Source organism: Leucopleurus acutus (genome assembly GCF_964270905.1).
Source record: "Leucopleurus acutus genome assembly, chromosome: 3".
Classification (NCBI taxonomy): Eukaryota; Metazoa; Chordata; class Mammalia; order Artiodactyla; family Delphinidae; genus Leucopleurus; species Leucopleurus acutus.
Genome location: NC_139145.1, coordinates 164,523,312 through 164,540,578, shown reverse-complemented (window position 1 = coordinate 164,540,578; position 17,267 = coordinate 164,523,312). Strand labels below are relative to the sequence as shown.

The following is a 17,267-nucleotide window of genomic DNA, read 5'->3' as shown; positions in this document are numbered from 1 at the left end:
TAGTATTTACTACTGAAAAAACTCCATGTATAAATGGACCCACACAATTCAAACCTGTGTTGTTCAAGGGTGTATCCGCTGTAATAAATCTTATTTTAAATGTAAGAAATATGCCATTAAGTAAATGATGTAGAGGAATTGTTTTTAAAAGGAAAGACCTCACTGTTTCACACACACTCACAGATACAACGTTATATCAATTTGTGTTAATAAATTGAATATTAAGTCCTCTTACTCAACAGATTTTAAGGGACTGTCCTCTTCATTGCTTGCTTTTAGTGCTTTTAAAATATTTCTTTGAAAGTAGTTTTAAATACTTAATATGATGGTTGTTTCCATGGGAAGGGATATTTTGGTAGAATTTATGTGATTTTTGGTAATTTGGGATAAAGGATTGCTGTTGCCTCTTACCTGATGAATGTTCTCAGGGGTGATGGGTCTGGAAGGGTTGGTCCTGATGAAGAACACACAAACCCCAGTAAGAGCAACATCTTTTCCCTCCGTCACGAACACCTTAGGTTTTTTAATCTTTCCAGAAATACGATTTATTCCTCCTGGAGAGCCAAGTTGCCCTACAAATGCAAAAGAATTTTAGTTTTACAAATACTGTTTCCATGTGGTCGCCTCTTAGAATGAAGTTTCCTTGTTAAAATATTGATATGTTGACTCAGCCACGTGCCCTAGAAGTTCCACCTCTTGGACAACCTCTAGCCTGAGGCCTAAAGGGATCCTAAAAGGATCTTCTTTATCGTGGTGATCATTTTATGATGGACAAAAATATCGAATCCCTGCCCTGTACACCTGAAACTAATCTAATATTGTAAGTCAATTATATGTCAATAAAATAAATAAATAATGAAAAGTAAATAAAAGGATCTGCTCGATTGCAGACCGCAGTTCATTTCAAAACTGTTCCTCCTGGCAAAAACCGGAATGGAAGAAACCGGAGTAAGACAGTTTGGTCCAGAGCAGCTTCTTGCTGGAGCTACAAAAGTCATCATTCATGGGAGAAAGGGTGAGGAAGGAGACAGCATCTACTGGCGTGTGTCCTGTGTCAGGCCCTCTGCTTGGCACCGTGTCTACACTATTAAAACTCCCTACAACCCTGAGAGCAGCGGTGACCCGCGCCAAGTCACACACCAACAGAGCCGACATCAAAAACCTGTTCTGACTACAGAACTCCAGAACCTCTACCTCCTGCTGTCCTGGTCCAGCTGGCCCTGCAGTATCGCTAGAGTCAGGAGGCTGCTGTAGCGGTAGGACGGCATAGGGATGGGTGACGTGGGCTCTGCAGTCAGTCTCCCGGGGTTTCCATCTCGGGCTGAGCTTCCGAGCCACGTGACCTGGAGCAAGTTACTTAATCTTTCTGTGCCTCAGTCTTCCCATCTGAGCAAGGCCCAGAGAACGCCAGGCCAGTCAGCTCACGACAGATGTCAGTCAAGTAAAACCTTGGCCGCTACCTCTTAGCTGTAATCTCTGCCCTGCTTCAAGCCTGACTCAGTCAGAAACTATGATTAACATGATTGGGCAAGGGGTGGAAGGAGAAGTTGAGGGAGAAAAGGAGACCCAAGGCTCCTCCACCACTGCAAACACTGACCTTCAGAGGGCCCTGCTGCAAGGGTGTTGGGGGATGGAAGGAAGGGGGAGGGCCAAGAGTAGAGAAGATTTAACTTTAGATCGACTAGTTTTGATCAACTGGATATTTTTAGCTTCTGAATTGAGACTGTGTTTGTAATTGGAAACAACCATGGGCACTTTTCTTATCTAAGAATATCTAGAAAACTTCATGGGGTTGTCTGGATTTCAATTCAAGGTCAGAAAAAAAGGTACTCCTATCGAAAAGGTTTAAAGGGAGAGTGGGAAACAAGAACAAGCTTGCATTTGCGTTTACGTCCATGAATCTTTCTTACTCAATGTAAGACTGACACACAAAGGCCAGCTTCACCCAGTGTCGTTCACGGGTGAACTTATTCACCTGAGCTTATGTTTTGCAATCTGGGATATAATTTAAAATTTTCGTCTTCTGATTTTTTCACTCAAAATGTAGTGCCCTTTCTGACCACAAAACATAAAACAGATAATTTTGGGAAAACGCCAGGCACTTATGCGTGCATAATTTCCTCAGTTTTTAAACAAAAACCATGGTCACACTGTATGCCAAGAGCGATAACGATTTTCCTTTTCTTCCAAGAGGTCATAAAGGGGTTGACCCTACATAGGATTTTAATATAATCGTAATACATTTGTTTATGTCCCTAGTTTGGCTTTAAAATTGCATTAATTCACATAAAAGTAGAATGGGATATGCCAGTTGAACCCACATGAAGATTTGCAAGTTTTTCTTAAGTGAAAATGGCTAAACTTGTCATTCAATATTATTCCTTTGAATCACAGTCAGCAGAAAATGAACATGATATGATATTTAACTAAAAAACTACTGTTACTGGCAACAATTCCTATGCTAAAAAGAAATAGAAAAGAAGCAGATGCCCAAAAGAAGTTCTAGAACATAACTGCACAGAACGCGCTAACATGTAAGGAAGGGAAGTCTCAAAATGTAAATCATTTTATTATTCTCCAGTCGCCAGCACAGCCTGAAAAGGAAAACAAAATATCCCAAATAAAGTTAGAACAACCAGGCTACATACCCACTACCATTTGTCCTTTGCTTGGGGTGAAAACAGAACCTGTTCCATTGGGCTTCACCCACCACACCTCACCACTCCCCACCCGTCCCACCCGCCAAGGTAAAAGTGGTCAGTGCTCCCAGTGGCCTCCTGCTTCATGCCATACTTGGATCAATCTAACAACACATTTCTGGGTTATGTCACATCAAATTTAAATACCTGTTTCCGCTACCTCCACATCCTGATAGTAAAACATGAGGTGACGAAGACCTCCACCAGCAAAAAGCTGATCGATTCTTTCAATCTGGGAAAAAGGAAAGGCAAAGTAATGACTGAATCAGAAACCACGTTTAAATCAGCAGTTACTATCATCTTTCTTATCTGCATAGGACTTCAGCAAACCATAGAGAAAGGATCATATCTTTTTAACATAAAACCATGAAAGACTAAATATCTTACCACAGTAAAGACTAAATTCACAGAAGTGCGTTGATTAATCATAAAAATATTTGTGGCATACACACATTTGAAAAAGACTGTCTCTCCATATTGGCTGATTTCCTGAAGTGCTGAGCTGTTAAAGGCAGATATAAATACAGATGAGTGTCGGGCTTCCCTGGTGGCGCAGTGGTTGGGAGTCCGCCTGCAGATGCAGGGGACGCGGGTTCGTGCTCCGGTCCGGGAAGACCCCACATGCCGCGGAGTGGCTGGGTCCGTGAGCCATGGCCGCTGAGCCTGTGCGTCCGGAGCCTGTGCTCCGCAACGGGAGAGGCCACAACAGTGAGAGGCCCGGGTACCGCAGAAAAAAAAACAAAAAAAAACCCTCCCTCCCCGCCCTCTCCCCACCTTCTGGCTCAGTAAGCCTGATACAGGATGTTGTCTTTAAGCCTTCCGGGTCCTGACATTTCTGGGTCCTGAATACGGCATAGAGTGTGACTTGGGATTCCTACAGTTCAGAGCTTTTATTCAGTTATTTCATCTGCATTATCCCAAATGCAATTGTCTCTCCACGCCTGAATCAGCCGTGTGAACTTGTCTCCTTCTATGCCTCCTTTAGGGGGCATAATTTTATCTACTTCCTGGTATTACCAAGATTAAATGGGATAATAGATAAAAATCAGCACAGAGACTGACATATGGTAAATATTCAATAAATGTTAGCTATGAGGAGGAGAAAAAGGAAAAGGACATTTCCTCAACTCTTAATTGATTCATTCTGTAGTTTAACTATTTTAGTGTTATCCACCCTGAATTGGTCCACTGACCCCAATTAACCCTACCCAAGTGGCACTGCAGGAAGGGATAAAGCCAGTAGAGGGCTACAGCCAGCTCGTACAGGCTTGGGACAGCCAACTGACCACAACTCCTCCCAACTCGGTGTTTAGTAACATCATGTTGGTCGTTTGGAATCAGCCATGGTGGGAATATTTACTCCACAGAATCAGGAAACGCTCAAACTAGTGCGTTCCTTTCCCCTTGCCCAAAGCTGGTTGTCAAACCTTTACAAGCCTATCACTAAAAAGTATTATCAACAATGTGACATCCCTGTCAACAAAAAGGGCTTCCTTCCTTTCTTCTCTTTATTTCTTTTTTAATGCCTAAAAAGTTTAAAAAAAAAAAAAAAAACTTCAGGGAACATCACAGCTCCTGGAATGCCTTCCTCCCTGCCCAGGAAACTGTATCTTCCCGTATTTTGGTCTCCCCACCAACTAAATCACGCCCCAGGCTTTGGAGGGATATCAGGGCAGAAGATGGAAGTCAGGTCAGGAACAAAAGAAACCAGTTCAGCTGCCAAATCAAAGCCAAAGCCAGAAAAGTATGGCACACTTAATCTCCCAGGCTAGAACGGGATAAACTCAAAAACAAAGAAAAACAAAAACAAGATAAATCAGCAGCTGAGATGAGATTCTGTTCTCTAACCTCAGGTTCCAAAATGGTGCCTGAGCCCAGCTTCACTGGATGTAGAGAGACACAGACATCACTGTCAGAATGTCAATTCTAAATACCCCACTCAACATGGAGAGCTGGAGAGCCCAAGCTCATTCTGCCACCACCCATACCAAGCCAGAATAGGGTCCTGAGCATGTTGAAACAGACACCCTTCCCTAAGGCCCAGCACAGACGCTGCCACAGGACAACGCCAGCTGTGCCCTCCATAATCAAGTCAGTGAGAACTCAAATGCATCGCACCTGATTCCCCTCTAGAATGTCATCCTCCACTTCGGTTTTGTGGAGGTCCACACAGGAAGCTACAATCGCAAATAAGTAGTCATGTCTCCCATCCAGACGAGCCCGCTTGGCTTCCTTCTCTTCCTTCAATCTTTGCTACAAGAAGGGAAGAAAAATGTTATGTGGCAACTGCTGTTCTCAAATGGATTCATTCTGTAAGCATTTCATACTACTGGTGCTTTTTCAAGTCTTGGGTATTCAGATAACAGCTTAATGGTACCAGTTTTTAGGTACTATCTTCTGTTTTTAGAAATAATGTTATTTCTATTATGAAAATAAGATGTGCTCATCGTTTTGAAATTACATAACACAGATAAGCCAAAAGTAGAAATAAAAATCATCTGCCAACCAGACAGTATTACCGTTAACATTTTGTTCCAAATCTTTACAGACTTAATTTTACGCACATATAAGCATTCAACAGACACACACCAAAATCAAAAAGATCTCCACTTTTGTAAACATTTCCTAGGCTGCTAAAGTAATACTTATTCTTGTACACTATCTCCTGTGTTTCTTGTTTGTCTACAGGTTCATATCTGGTGTTGAAATTAATTTCTGAATACCAGTGCTTAATTTTTACCTGTTGACTGTTAATTACAATAACAAAGCAAGTTCACTGTAACCAACATTGGCAGTTTGAAGCATATCTTTCCATATGTGCTCTGTTCATACAAACATATGCAAACATATATACACATTTCTATTTATATATAGTATAAAATTTTTTCATGCATTTTTCCCTTAATAATACATCACAGACTTCTTTTTAGTTTAGTACAGACCACTCCAACTCCTGTAATAGCTGCAAAATATTCAACAATATGGACGTACCATAATCAACCATTTTACCATTGGCGGATATTCAACTTCTAGTTCATTTTTTGAATTAAGGGCATTATCTTTAATGCTAGCCAGTAGCTCCTGCTAGGTAGCCCCTCTGGATCCTTTCTTGTATTCAACAGTTACTGAACCTCAAATATGTACAAGCACTCTAAAGGTAAACACTACCCAGTGACCTCAAAAAAACTCATAGCCTGGTTGGCAGAATGTAAGCAGAAAATGTAAATATGAGAGGATGGCATTATGGTTGCTACAGGGGCATCAGATTTATGCAGGGGCATTAATGGGTCTTCAGAGAAGGAGCTGAAGGGAGGATTCCCCCTCTAGCCCAGGGCTGAAGAGGGGTGGAGGTACAGGAAAAGTTTCAGGAAGAGGTGGCTTGAGCTCGAGTTGAAGGAGAGTTGGCCACACTCCCTGGGATAGAGGCATTTCTGCACATGCAGAGGCCAAAAGACATAAGAAAGCTTAGCATGTCTGGAAACCACAAGGCAGCCAGGATGGCTGAACTGAAAATAACTAGAAAGGCATAATAGGAGGGACTTCCCTAGCGGTCCAGTGGCTAAGACTCTATGCTTCCACTGCAGGGGGCACAGGTTCAATCCCTGGTTGGGGAATTAAGATCCCACATGCCATGCAGAGAGGCCAAAAAAAAGAAAAAGGCGTAATAGGAAATGAGAAAAAAAGTCAGACCATAAAATATCTTATGGGCCATGTTAGAAAGTATAAATATTATCTGAAGTCCATGGAGAGTCACTGATGAGTTTCAAATCAGGAAAGATGTTTAGCTGTCTGTGCTGCCTCAAAACATCAGTCATTCTGAAAGCAGTATAAAAAGTGGATGGGAGGGGGCTACCCTGGTGGCGCAGTGGATGAGAATCTGCCTGCCAATGCAAGAGACACAGGTTCGAGCGCTGGTCCGGGAAGATCCCACATGCCACGGAGCAACTAAGCCCGTGCACCACAACTACTGAGCCTGCACTCTAAAGCCCGCGAGCCACAACTACTGAGCTCACGCGCCGCAACTACTGAAGCCCACATGCCTGGAGCCCGTGCTCTGCAACAAGAGAAGCCACAGCAAGGAGAAGCCCACGCACCGCAACGAAGAGTAACCCCCGCTCGCCGCAACTAGAGAAAGCCCACATGCAGCAACGAAGACCCAACACGGCCAAAAATAAATAAAAGTAAATCTTAAAAAAAAAAAAATAAAGTGGACTGGAGTGATGCAAGCCTGAAGACAGGAAGGCCAGGCAGGTGGATTGTGGCCGCATTTCCCAGAGCTTGGGAAATGTCTGTCCCAGACAGACCACTGGGAATGTGGATCTGGAGCCCAAGGTGAAATTGCATTGCAGAGACAGATACAGATACTGGTTCTCAATACAGCACAATAGACAATATGGGCCAGATCTTTCCTGTAATTGTGTTTACAAGATGACTGCAGCACCCTCACAGCTCTTCTGCAATGTGGTTGTACCACTAACCTATCAAGAAATGGACTCTATATCCCCTCCTCTTGAATCTGGCTGGCCCTGTGACCAGTTTTCACCAAAAGGATGTGGGAAGAAGTGAGACTGTAAAACTTCCTAGGCTAGTCCTTAAGAGACTTTCGGCTTCTGCCTTTGCATTTGGGAATGCTCCCTCAGAACCCAGCCACCAAGCTATGAGAAGTCCAAACCCATGGAGAGACCACACGGAGAAAATCCAAGGCATTCTGGCTGACAGCCCAGAAGATCTCCTAGCTGATACCCCAGCATCAACTTTCAAACTGCCTTGGACATTCCAACCTAGTCAAGCCAACAGATGACTGCAACCCAGCCAAGGCCACATGAAACAGAAGAACCATCCAGCTGAGCCCAGCCACCCACAGAATCAAGAGAGATAATAGATAGTTGTTAAGAGATAATAGATAATTGATAACAGATAGTTAAGCCATTAGCTCTCTTACGGTTTGTTATGCAGCAGTAGGTAACAGAGTAATCCTTGTTAGAATAATTCCATTGGTTGCACAGAAAACAAATGGATTCAGACTTGAGAAAAGAATGATTGGTAAAAGAGAAATCATTCATGGAATGAATATCTCCACTTTTTTTTTATTATTTTTTTTTTTTTTTGGCCACACCACATGGCATGTGGGATCTTAGTTACCGGACTAGGGATCGAACCTGCATCGCCTGCATTGGAAGCATGGAGTCTTAACCACTGGACCGCCAGGGAAGTCCTATACATGAAACGTATATAATGTTATAAACCAATGTTACCTCAATAAAAATAAATTTTAAAAAATAATAAAGGTAATGAATATAAACTATTCCTTCCAGAAACTTGACTATAAAGGAAAGAAATGTGGTTACTAGTAGAAAGAGGGGAAGTTAGAGTCAAAGGAGAATTTTTTAAGATACAAAAGACTTAAGAAAAAGTAAAGAGGAAAAAGTTGGGGATTTCCGAGTGATTGAAAGGCAATCGCTAGACATGTGCGATTTATGTTCTTTTTTCCAAAACTGAAGGGAGACAAATTAGTTGGGCTTGGGGGTGGGGATGCAGAGCAAGGTTAAGGTTTAAAAAAATAAACGATCTACCTACTTTTTTGCCATTTCCCTAAAAAGAGAACACACGGGTCTTGACACAAAGTATACATTCCATAAACATCAAAAAGAAGTAAATTTAAATCTCTTTTCAACCATGGCTAAAACCAGGTGAATGTCCTGTTCTACGTTTTCCACACTCTCGTCAGGGAGGAATAAAGGCTTTTCTCAGAGTGATCTTTCTGGGTTTGTACTAAATGTCTTCACCAGCTTGAAGACATGGTGGGCAACCAGGGGAGCCAGGGATCCAGCAACAAACCAACAAGATGGCAAATGCTGGGCAGCCAAAAAGACACTAAAAAGCTATAGAACCAGGGACTTCCTTGGTGGTCCAGTTGTTAAGACTCTGCGCTCCCAGTGCAGGGGCTCCGGGTTCGATCCCTGGTCAGGGAATTAGACCCCGTATGCCACAACTAAGACCCGGCACAGCCAAACAGATAAATATTTAAAAAAAAAAAAAAAACTAGAGAACTAGAAAAGTCAGGATGTAAACCAACTGAAGGCTTCCAAAGAATCCAGAAACTTCTATAACATTCTGCCATGGCAACACATTATTCTATGACCTGATTTTACAGGGCTCCAAAGGAAAAAAACTATACATTCTAGTGGAGGAAAGGAGAGATTGGCCTCTAAAACAGAACACTAATTATTCTATTTTTACCCAAATATCACAGATGAAAAAACCTTCCAAAGCAATTTTACATATAAAAGCAAATTATCAGTGTGTTTTTAAAGAAAATGTTTTCAAAGCTATATTCAAAAGCACGTTAAGCATTGAATATGTTCTTACATAAACTATTCTATCTCCTGATAAGTAATATGAAGTCAACCCCAGTGCCATGTACATGAAAGAGCACAATGTTTATCAATGTCACCTTTCATTGCCTTATAGCGAGGTATGCGGGTACAATGAGGGACTTTTATTTTACTACCACAAAAAGTCAATAATGTCAAATAAATATTTGGTGATGGGATCAGTGCATTGTCACTCCCTAAACTTCAACTTGCAGCTTTCTGGCTGCCAGGGAACTGCAAGAACAAGCAGTCAGATGACTAACTGGAGGTGGCTTGTCCTGTCGCCTTTGAAACATCTAGGACACTTGGAGAGGGAGGGCAGAGTGGGACGACAAAGGCGAGAGGCGAACCATGGAATTCTTTTTTTTTTTTTTAAGGATTACGTTAAAATTGTTTTGCGTTGCATGCACAAGCACCAACTGATGGGAGTGGGGAGGGTGGCCAGAAACCTATTCAATGTCCAAGGAAATCTAGAACGGTATTTAACACATTTCTGCAACTTGGTAACAAAGAATGTTACTACCACCTTGGGATAAAACAGGGACTAATGTGCTACCTCCCAAGAAACAAGTGGTGCTTTCAAGATAGGGCAACTTCATGTACACAAACGAGCCCTGGTGCCAGAGTGGGGTCCAGACCCAGGGCTGCCATTAATTGTAAGACTTTGCATCTGTCATTTAACCATTCCAGGCTTCAGGTTCTGCAACTCTAAAATCAAAGTGTTGGACTACGCAACAGCTAAGCTCTGTTTCTTCTCTAGCATTCGGGCTGCTTCCCATTGGTTCAAAAGTTAATACAGACAAGAGACTTGAGGGTTTTTTTTCGTTTTTTGTTTGTTGGCTTTGGTTCTTGGAATCTTTTGATTGGATCGGGAGGTGTCTGGGGTGAAACTTGAGATTTTAAAATGTGAATCCCAACGAAGACCCAATGCCACGTGCTTTCATAATAAAGCTCTGTGACTTTTTCTCATGACAAACCCATCCTTCCAATTTTTTTTAATATACGAACCTTTGCCTTTAACTCTGTAGAACCAAAGCCCAGGTCTACACGTTCATGTACGTAAACTGTGCATGAACCACACACATTTCATTTTGGCTCCAGGTTATAACCCCCAACTCCAACAGAGACCTTACCCTTGTCTGTAAAATGGGGATAAAAGTCCAAACTTGAAGGTATTTGCAAAGATTAAATGGGGTGTGGTTTGGGGATAATACTAAGGCAATCAGCGCATGAATTAAAACAGCATGACCGAGACTTTGACCCTGGACATCAAAATTCAGGCGACAAAACTTAATCACGATTTTTCAGTTGTACAAATGCTTAAACTCCCTCCACCATTAGAAAGCCCAGTCCTGTTGGCGGCATTGTTTCAGATCCAGGTCCACCCCACTCATGTCTCTGGCAACGAGAAATGGATGGAGGATGGAGCTGTCGGGTCTAAGAAACCCTCTGTTGGCTGAGCAAGGACACCCTTGTCCCCAACCCTCCTGAAGATGTCAGGGTACATTTTGCTCTCTTTGCCCCAGATGCATTGCTAGCTATGGATCAGCAAGTCATCATTTGCTTCCTGTGCTTAGGTATAATTGTCACAAAAGCCCTATGAACCAGACATGATTATTTCCACACAAGGAAATCAAGACTACGGACCACTCACAACTTTCCCAAGAGCACACTGCTAAGTAAGTGGCGGGGCTGGGCTTCAAGCCCTGGCGTGTCTGCAGGGCCAGGCCAAGACATGGGGTGTCCCGGGCAACTGAGAATTTTGCATCCATCCAAACTGACATTCTCTAAATTTCCACTCAAGGGTTATCTAGAGCACTCTTGGGAGGAGACCCCACATACACTGCATGGGCTATAGAAGGATTTGTGGGTGGAGACTGGAGTTAACTGACACCATTTTCTGAATTACACCGGTAATATTTTAGTGCCAGGATGGACCGGTGCCCAGCCGGCTTCCAGCTGGCGTGCTCTGTGTCCAGCTCCCCTACCACACTGCTGTGTCTCAGCAAACGGTAACTCCCTACCCCATCCTCGCCTCCTGAAGTGCCTAGGACTCAGGCTCCCTGCCTGGGTGGGCAGCCAGTAGGCTGGGCTCCCTGCTTCGCCCAACCCATTACTGGACAATCTCACTTTTATCTATATCATACTGTTCACACCACGTCTTCATAGGATGCTTTTGCACAGCAGGGTGTGAGGCAAGGGGTAGGTTCTACAGCCAAAAAAATATACATATATTTCTTTGTTGAAAAAAAAGAAGTTTTTCTAGGCAATATGATTAGCCTAGTTGCAGATCTGAATCTGAGAAAGAGATCTGTTTTAATGTCAGTCTGTTGCCTATTTTTGAGTGAATTTATTTCCATTTTTTTATTTGGGTGTTTTGTTCTCTATGCGTATGTGTGCTTATAGCAGTGTAACCAACATAGCAGGGGAGAGTATAACGTAGATTTAAATCCCCACTGGAGATCACTGTAAATGATGTGGTGTCTACAAATTACAATTGAAACTCCTTATCTTAAATCACCAAAGTAAATACCTCTGAGACAGATTTCACTTTGGCTCTCAGTATCAATCGCAAGGCCAGAGATAATTAATCACCTGATGAAACAGTGCCAAAGAGGCCAAGGACGTGGGTTTGATCATCTTAGGCCAGTTAGTTTCACTTTATTCCATTTTCCCCGGCTGTGGATGAATCAGGACAAATCCACGAGCAGAGGAAAAATTACTCCAAGTGCAGGCCTAGCTAAAATGCCTGGTTATCTGTAAAAGATGTCCTTCTTTTTCTTTTTTTAAGAGAGATAACCAAATGGCCCAGACTAGTTTAACTCGCTTGTCTGCTATATATATAACCCGATCCTTCTCGTCTCCTGAGGGGTAAAATAAAATAAATATCACCTGAATCTCATCATTCCTACAAGAGTGTCAGCTCCACAGGGAGGGATAGTCTCTATTTTGATTTTTGCAATATCTCCAGAGCCCGGAACAGGGCCTGGCACTTAGTAAAACCTCAACTGATATCTAATCCAGGGACGATTAACCAAGTTTCTCATTTACAAGTCACTCTCAAGTAATTAAGGCCTGGTGCAAATGATTCTAGCTCTGTGTGCGTCCATGATTGCAGGTGCAGAATTCAGTCAACAAGCTCCCGGGTCTTCCATGCTGTTATGGCTTCAGCATAAACCACTGCACGAAATTCCACCATTAGTATGGATTACGGTTCTCCCTCAATTCACAGCAAATATAACTAACCTCGCTTAGCCTACATCCCATTTAAATGTGCTGAATTACAGAAACTGAGGGAAGTACTTCTACTCATTTCTCCAAATGAAAGAGCCCTCTCCACAAAGTTAACCCAATTTCCATGTCTTCAAACAAAGAAAAGCCTCCCTTTTTGGTTTCCAGCATTTTCACTTTAACCCACAGGGCCCCGTTTCCTCTCTGGGAGAGGCTCCTCTGTGACGCTTCCAGGACCGTCCAAACCTGCTCGTTAATTGGCTGGAAGAACCACAGTTGAGCCACTCTCAACTCCTAACTGTACTTTTCGTGTCTTAACTTGCCTTGTGTTTCATTTCTCCAGGTGAAGGGCCACAGCTGCAGAGGAAGCACCACACCTCCTTCCCACACGAAGAGCACTTGAGAAGAGTGGTGGCTGGAAGGGAAGACACTCCACGCTGGCTAATCCACTCACAGCAGGTGCTACAGTGAAGCCCTCTTTTATTTAACGAGAACGGCACTCTCCTTCGCTCGCAAAGAGCCTAGCGCTTAAACGGAGCGGGTTCCATCAATTTTCTTTTGTGCTGACAGTAAGCTCTGGAACCTTGTCTATTTTTGCTGGAGTTTTCAGGGCCCCTAAATCTCCCCATTTACGAACTCCCTTATCGGTCATTCTTTCCAAGCAAATAAAAGATGCCTCTTTACCTTTCACTACATGTGGATTTTTCACCCAAGCAGACCCAAAACCTGCTAAAGGGGTATGCCATTCACCACAACCTCCTCTCCCCCCAATATTACACTATCCAAACTCTAACTTAGAGCCCATTTTCTACACCCCACATATCTGGACCTGATCCAGACTTAGTGGGCCTTCACATGGCCATATATTCTATCTTCCCCCAATCCTACACTGGTTTTACTCTAAAACCAGGAGTAAATTCTTGTAGAATTCCAAGAGTCCCCTCTGGCAGCAGAGGCCACATAATTCAAGTGGTTTTCGCTCATTTGCTAAAAAGTACGTATGTAACGTCATCATTCACATTATATATGGCACAGGGGTGAAATTCCAAAACCTCCCTTGTTTATCACAATGAATCAGAGTGCTTACAGCTGATGCTCATCACAATCACCTGGGAACTTTGAAATGCTGATTCCTTTGCCTCCCAAGAAACTCTGACCCCTCTTGCCTGGCATGGGGACCTGGCATTGGTGTTTCTCAAAAGTCCCCCTGGCGACTATCATGGCAGCCCAGCCTGAGAACACTGCTCCAACGGAAAGCATTTTATGACTTGATCATGATTGACTAGTGCTACCAGGTTCTCACTTGAAGTAGGAACTCAGTAAAGTCCAAGGGCATAAATCTGGGATCCCTGCAACTCTAGACCTTTTCTGTTTCTTGTTACTGGAGTCGTGCAAAAATTGACAGGAAGGACAAGTTTCAGCTCAACCCCACGAGGCCCGGACGCGCTCTTCCCCACTGTCCTGTGAAGCACAGCACCTGGTACAAAGTAGGTGTTCAACAGATCCTAGCGGAATGGATGGATCTGCACCTAGAGTCACATCCTCCCGGGCTCTGGCTATGGTGTAAGTACGAGGTGGCCTCATGGGGCATTGACGCCTTCAGGTTCAGAAGCCCTCACCTGGGCACTAAAAAGCAGCACCTGTCCCCTCCCCACAGCTGCATCCTAGAGCCATTCACCTCCCAATGCTCCAGGGAAGTTGTTTTGATCTGTGCATGTGAAATGTGTTCACAGGGCCAAACATGTCTGGGCCTGATTAAGAGGATTCTGAAACCGGTTTGACTATTTTGCCAAAGAATAACAACACTGACATCCTTTCAGCTTTCAAAACATATGTGAGAGCAAAGGGTCTTTCCTTGTCTTGTCTTCCACTGTGCACCCGCAGGGCAACAATGGCCCCTCCCTGGGGAGTTTCTCAGTAGGAAAAGGAGCTGCCCTCTCTCCCCCGCCAGTCTCTAGCCCCACTGCGAGGATCACTGTTTAGAGAAACCTAGCAATCTGAAATTCAAGGAGCAACGGTATTCCCTAGCATCAATACATCAGTGGAAACATGAACGATATACATTCCAGCAGCAGGGAGAAAACGGGTCTCCATTTCAAAACTAGCTTTGCAATTAGGTGAATTTAGGTCAAGAGGACTGTCATAAATCTTTCAAGTGTGGTTTTTCTAAAGGTCAACGAAGTCAACCAGCAAAATTATATATTTCAGTTTAATTTTAGGGAAAGAAAGAAAAACAAAATCCGTAAGTCTGGAATTCATGTCCATTGTATGCTTGGAAGTTGGTACTGAGCTCTCTTCACCAAAGAGAAAAGCAAAAAAGAAGGCAGACATCATATCTGAGCCATACTTTTGTATATAAGTGGGTCAATATATACAGAATTATTTCGAGCTTTTTCACTGAAAAGCATTTGTGTTTATTACACAACAAAAAGGATATATGGCTTGACTTTTCTAAACCCAGAGAGCTTATGGTTTATTTGGCTGTGTATTCTGAATACAGTCAATTATTATATTACAACAACCTAATTATAATATGGCATCATTACAGTAATATTTCCAGACTAAGGTTAAATAGAGAGAGATTTATAGTTTGTATGTTAAGTGGTTTTGGATTCTTTCTCATTGATTATGTTAGATGACAAAGTTACAATTTAATAAATTGTCAAATCAATGCACTAAACAAAAAAATGTGTAATTATTTACATAATACACTGCAACAATATTAAGGTAATTCTGTTAACATCATACATCGGGGGGGTGAACAGAGCCAGCATCCTAAATATATAGAAACTTCCAAAAAACATACACCCAGAAGGTCATTCGTGCCAAAAAAGAATCTAATTCATTAATTATACTTGAGATTTTATCAGCAATTTTAATTTTTTAGACTTGGTATTGAAGCATGGAAAAGTGAAATGAAGAATTGGAAACACATTCAGACATGTGAAGAGTTTAATTCATCCAACTGATTGCACAAGCATAAATTAAGGTGTATTTAGTACCAGATTCTGTGTCACCAGAAGGCTATTTAAAAACGAAGGAAGCATCATCCCTTTCCTCCAGGGAATCTAGACAAATGTCATTTCACTGCAGTGATGTGACGAGGGCTCTAGTAGCCAGAGGAGCAAAGCGCTGAGAGGGCCTAGGGAAGGGAGACCCCGCCGCCTCCTCAAAGTGTCAGGGAGGCTTCTCGGAGGAGGCAACACTTGCATTCGGTCTTAAAGAATAAGCGTTTGCAGCCAAACAAGTTCAAGGGCTTGGCTGGAAGATGTTGACCTTGGGAAGGATGCGTCAGAATGGTGGGATGAGGGGAAGTGGAGGGTGGCTGGTGGCAGGGTGCTTAGGAAATGCAGAGACAGCATTCCTGTGTCTTGTGGTGGAAAAGCGGCTGCAAGACTGGCCAGAATCATCTGGCTGCTGGGGACCATAAAAGATACAGCGATCAAGCCCTGAGGAAGCATGACTCAATGTTGAGAACAGAGCTCTGGAGAGCCCTCCATTTTCTTCTGACATCAATCAGCCATGGAAGAGGCTCCAAACATCTCTTTACGCATCTGCGTAATCAAAAGCGGCTGATGAGTCCTAGGCTAGGGAAGCTCATTCTTCAATGTGACTCCAAAGGCAAATCCTTGCATCTCATGATCTGTGACCACATTTCTGGGCCTTTAGAAGGCGGAGAGGGGTGTCATTTCAAAGGGCTTAGAAAACTTGCAGCCTAGAATCTGCCTTAATTATTTCTCATCACCAACAAAAGCTTACAGGTCTGGGAGAATGCAGTCACCAAAGCACTCTGAATGGGGTTTTTTTGCATCAGGCAAGCATCATCTCAAAAGCTGAAGCCTGTCTTTCTACAAGTAGTTCTAGTTTATGTGGCAACGTGCAGAGAAGCCTAAAGATGCACTCCCCTTTTTTTTTTAATTTGAAATATCAACATATAGCCTCATGGGCTATCCAAAAATTAGTAGACAAAGTGTTGCTCACAAATTCATCTGAATATAACTTTGGAATTTTTAAGGTTTTTGCACACAGGTGCGAGAGATGATGATCTAAGACACACGTGCAAGCTTACAAACAACAACCATTAAAACCCAGGTGACGCTCTGCTTCCAGAACTGTCTCCTACCGATCCTAAACATCACAGCAATCTGCTCAGCTTATGGACTCTTCCAGAATGATCTTCTAACTCCTGGGAGCCCTACTCATCATCCAACAGGCTTTCACATGAAAAGTCCCTCGGAGGACCAGAAGTTCACGTTCACATGTCTAATTTGAAGGTATTAGTCACCATATACACGGAATAAAAATTAAAAGCGCACCTATACTCTCCTTGTTTTCCTTCTACAGTCGCTCCCCTTTGCCCTCTCCTCTGTTCCAAAGCCTTGTGTTGTTAGGGTAATACCGTTTACCTGCTATACAGTTTAACTGTGCCTCTCATCCATGCTTATCAACCAATCAAAGCATTTGAACTGCTGGGTTGCAACACAACCTCTGATGTTCATTTAATTCTATACACTGCCCAACAGTAAACTTGGAGTCAACAGAGATATTTGAATCATTTCTTTGAACAGTGAGTAACTTTAAACCATATCAAAATAGAAAGCAGAGAAGCCACAGCTCGGAATAAGTTGTACAAGAAATTCAGTCTGTCTTTGTCTAAACAACTGTGTGGTTAACTACCAGCATTGTGGCTGTGACCATCAGATAGGCGGATTGTAACCCAAATGAGCCATTTTCTCCCCATAAAGAACAAGCAGTTGGGCTTCCCTGGTGGCGCAGTGGTTGGGGGTCCACCTGCCGATGCAGAGGACACTGGTTCGTGCCCCGGTCCAGGAGGATCCCACATGCCGCGGAGCGACTGGGCCCGTGAGCCATGGCCGCTGAGCCTGCGCGTCCGGAGCCTGAGCTCCACAACGGGAGAGAAAAAAAAAAAAAAAGAACAAGCAGCCTATTTCATATGTAAATA

General features: G+C 43.1%; 1 protein-coding gene across 1 annotated transcript in view; it reads right to left on the bottom strand.

The window, feature by feature from the left end:
* The window catches only part of DNAH5 (dynein axonemal heavy chain 5), a gene marked incomplete at both ends in the record, with an annotated part of 214,130 nt that extends 197,690 nt beyond the window's left edge, over positions 1-16,440 (bottom strand). Inside the window, 4 exons of the mRNA XM_082837242.1 lie at positions 412-572; positions 2,847-2,931; positions 4,818-4,952; positions 16,384-16,440. Coding sequence (XP_082693368.1) covers positions 412-572; positions 2,847-2,931; positions 4,818-4,952; positions 16,384-16,440 — 438 coding nt within the window. The remainder of the gene's footprint in view (positions 1-411; positions 573-2,846; positions 2,932-4,817; positions 4,953-16,383) is intronic.
* Between the last annotated feature and the right edge of the window lie 827 nt (positions 16,441-17,267).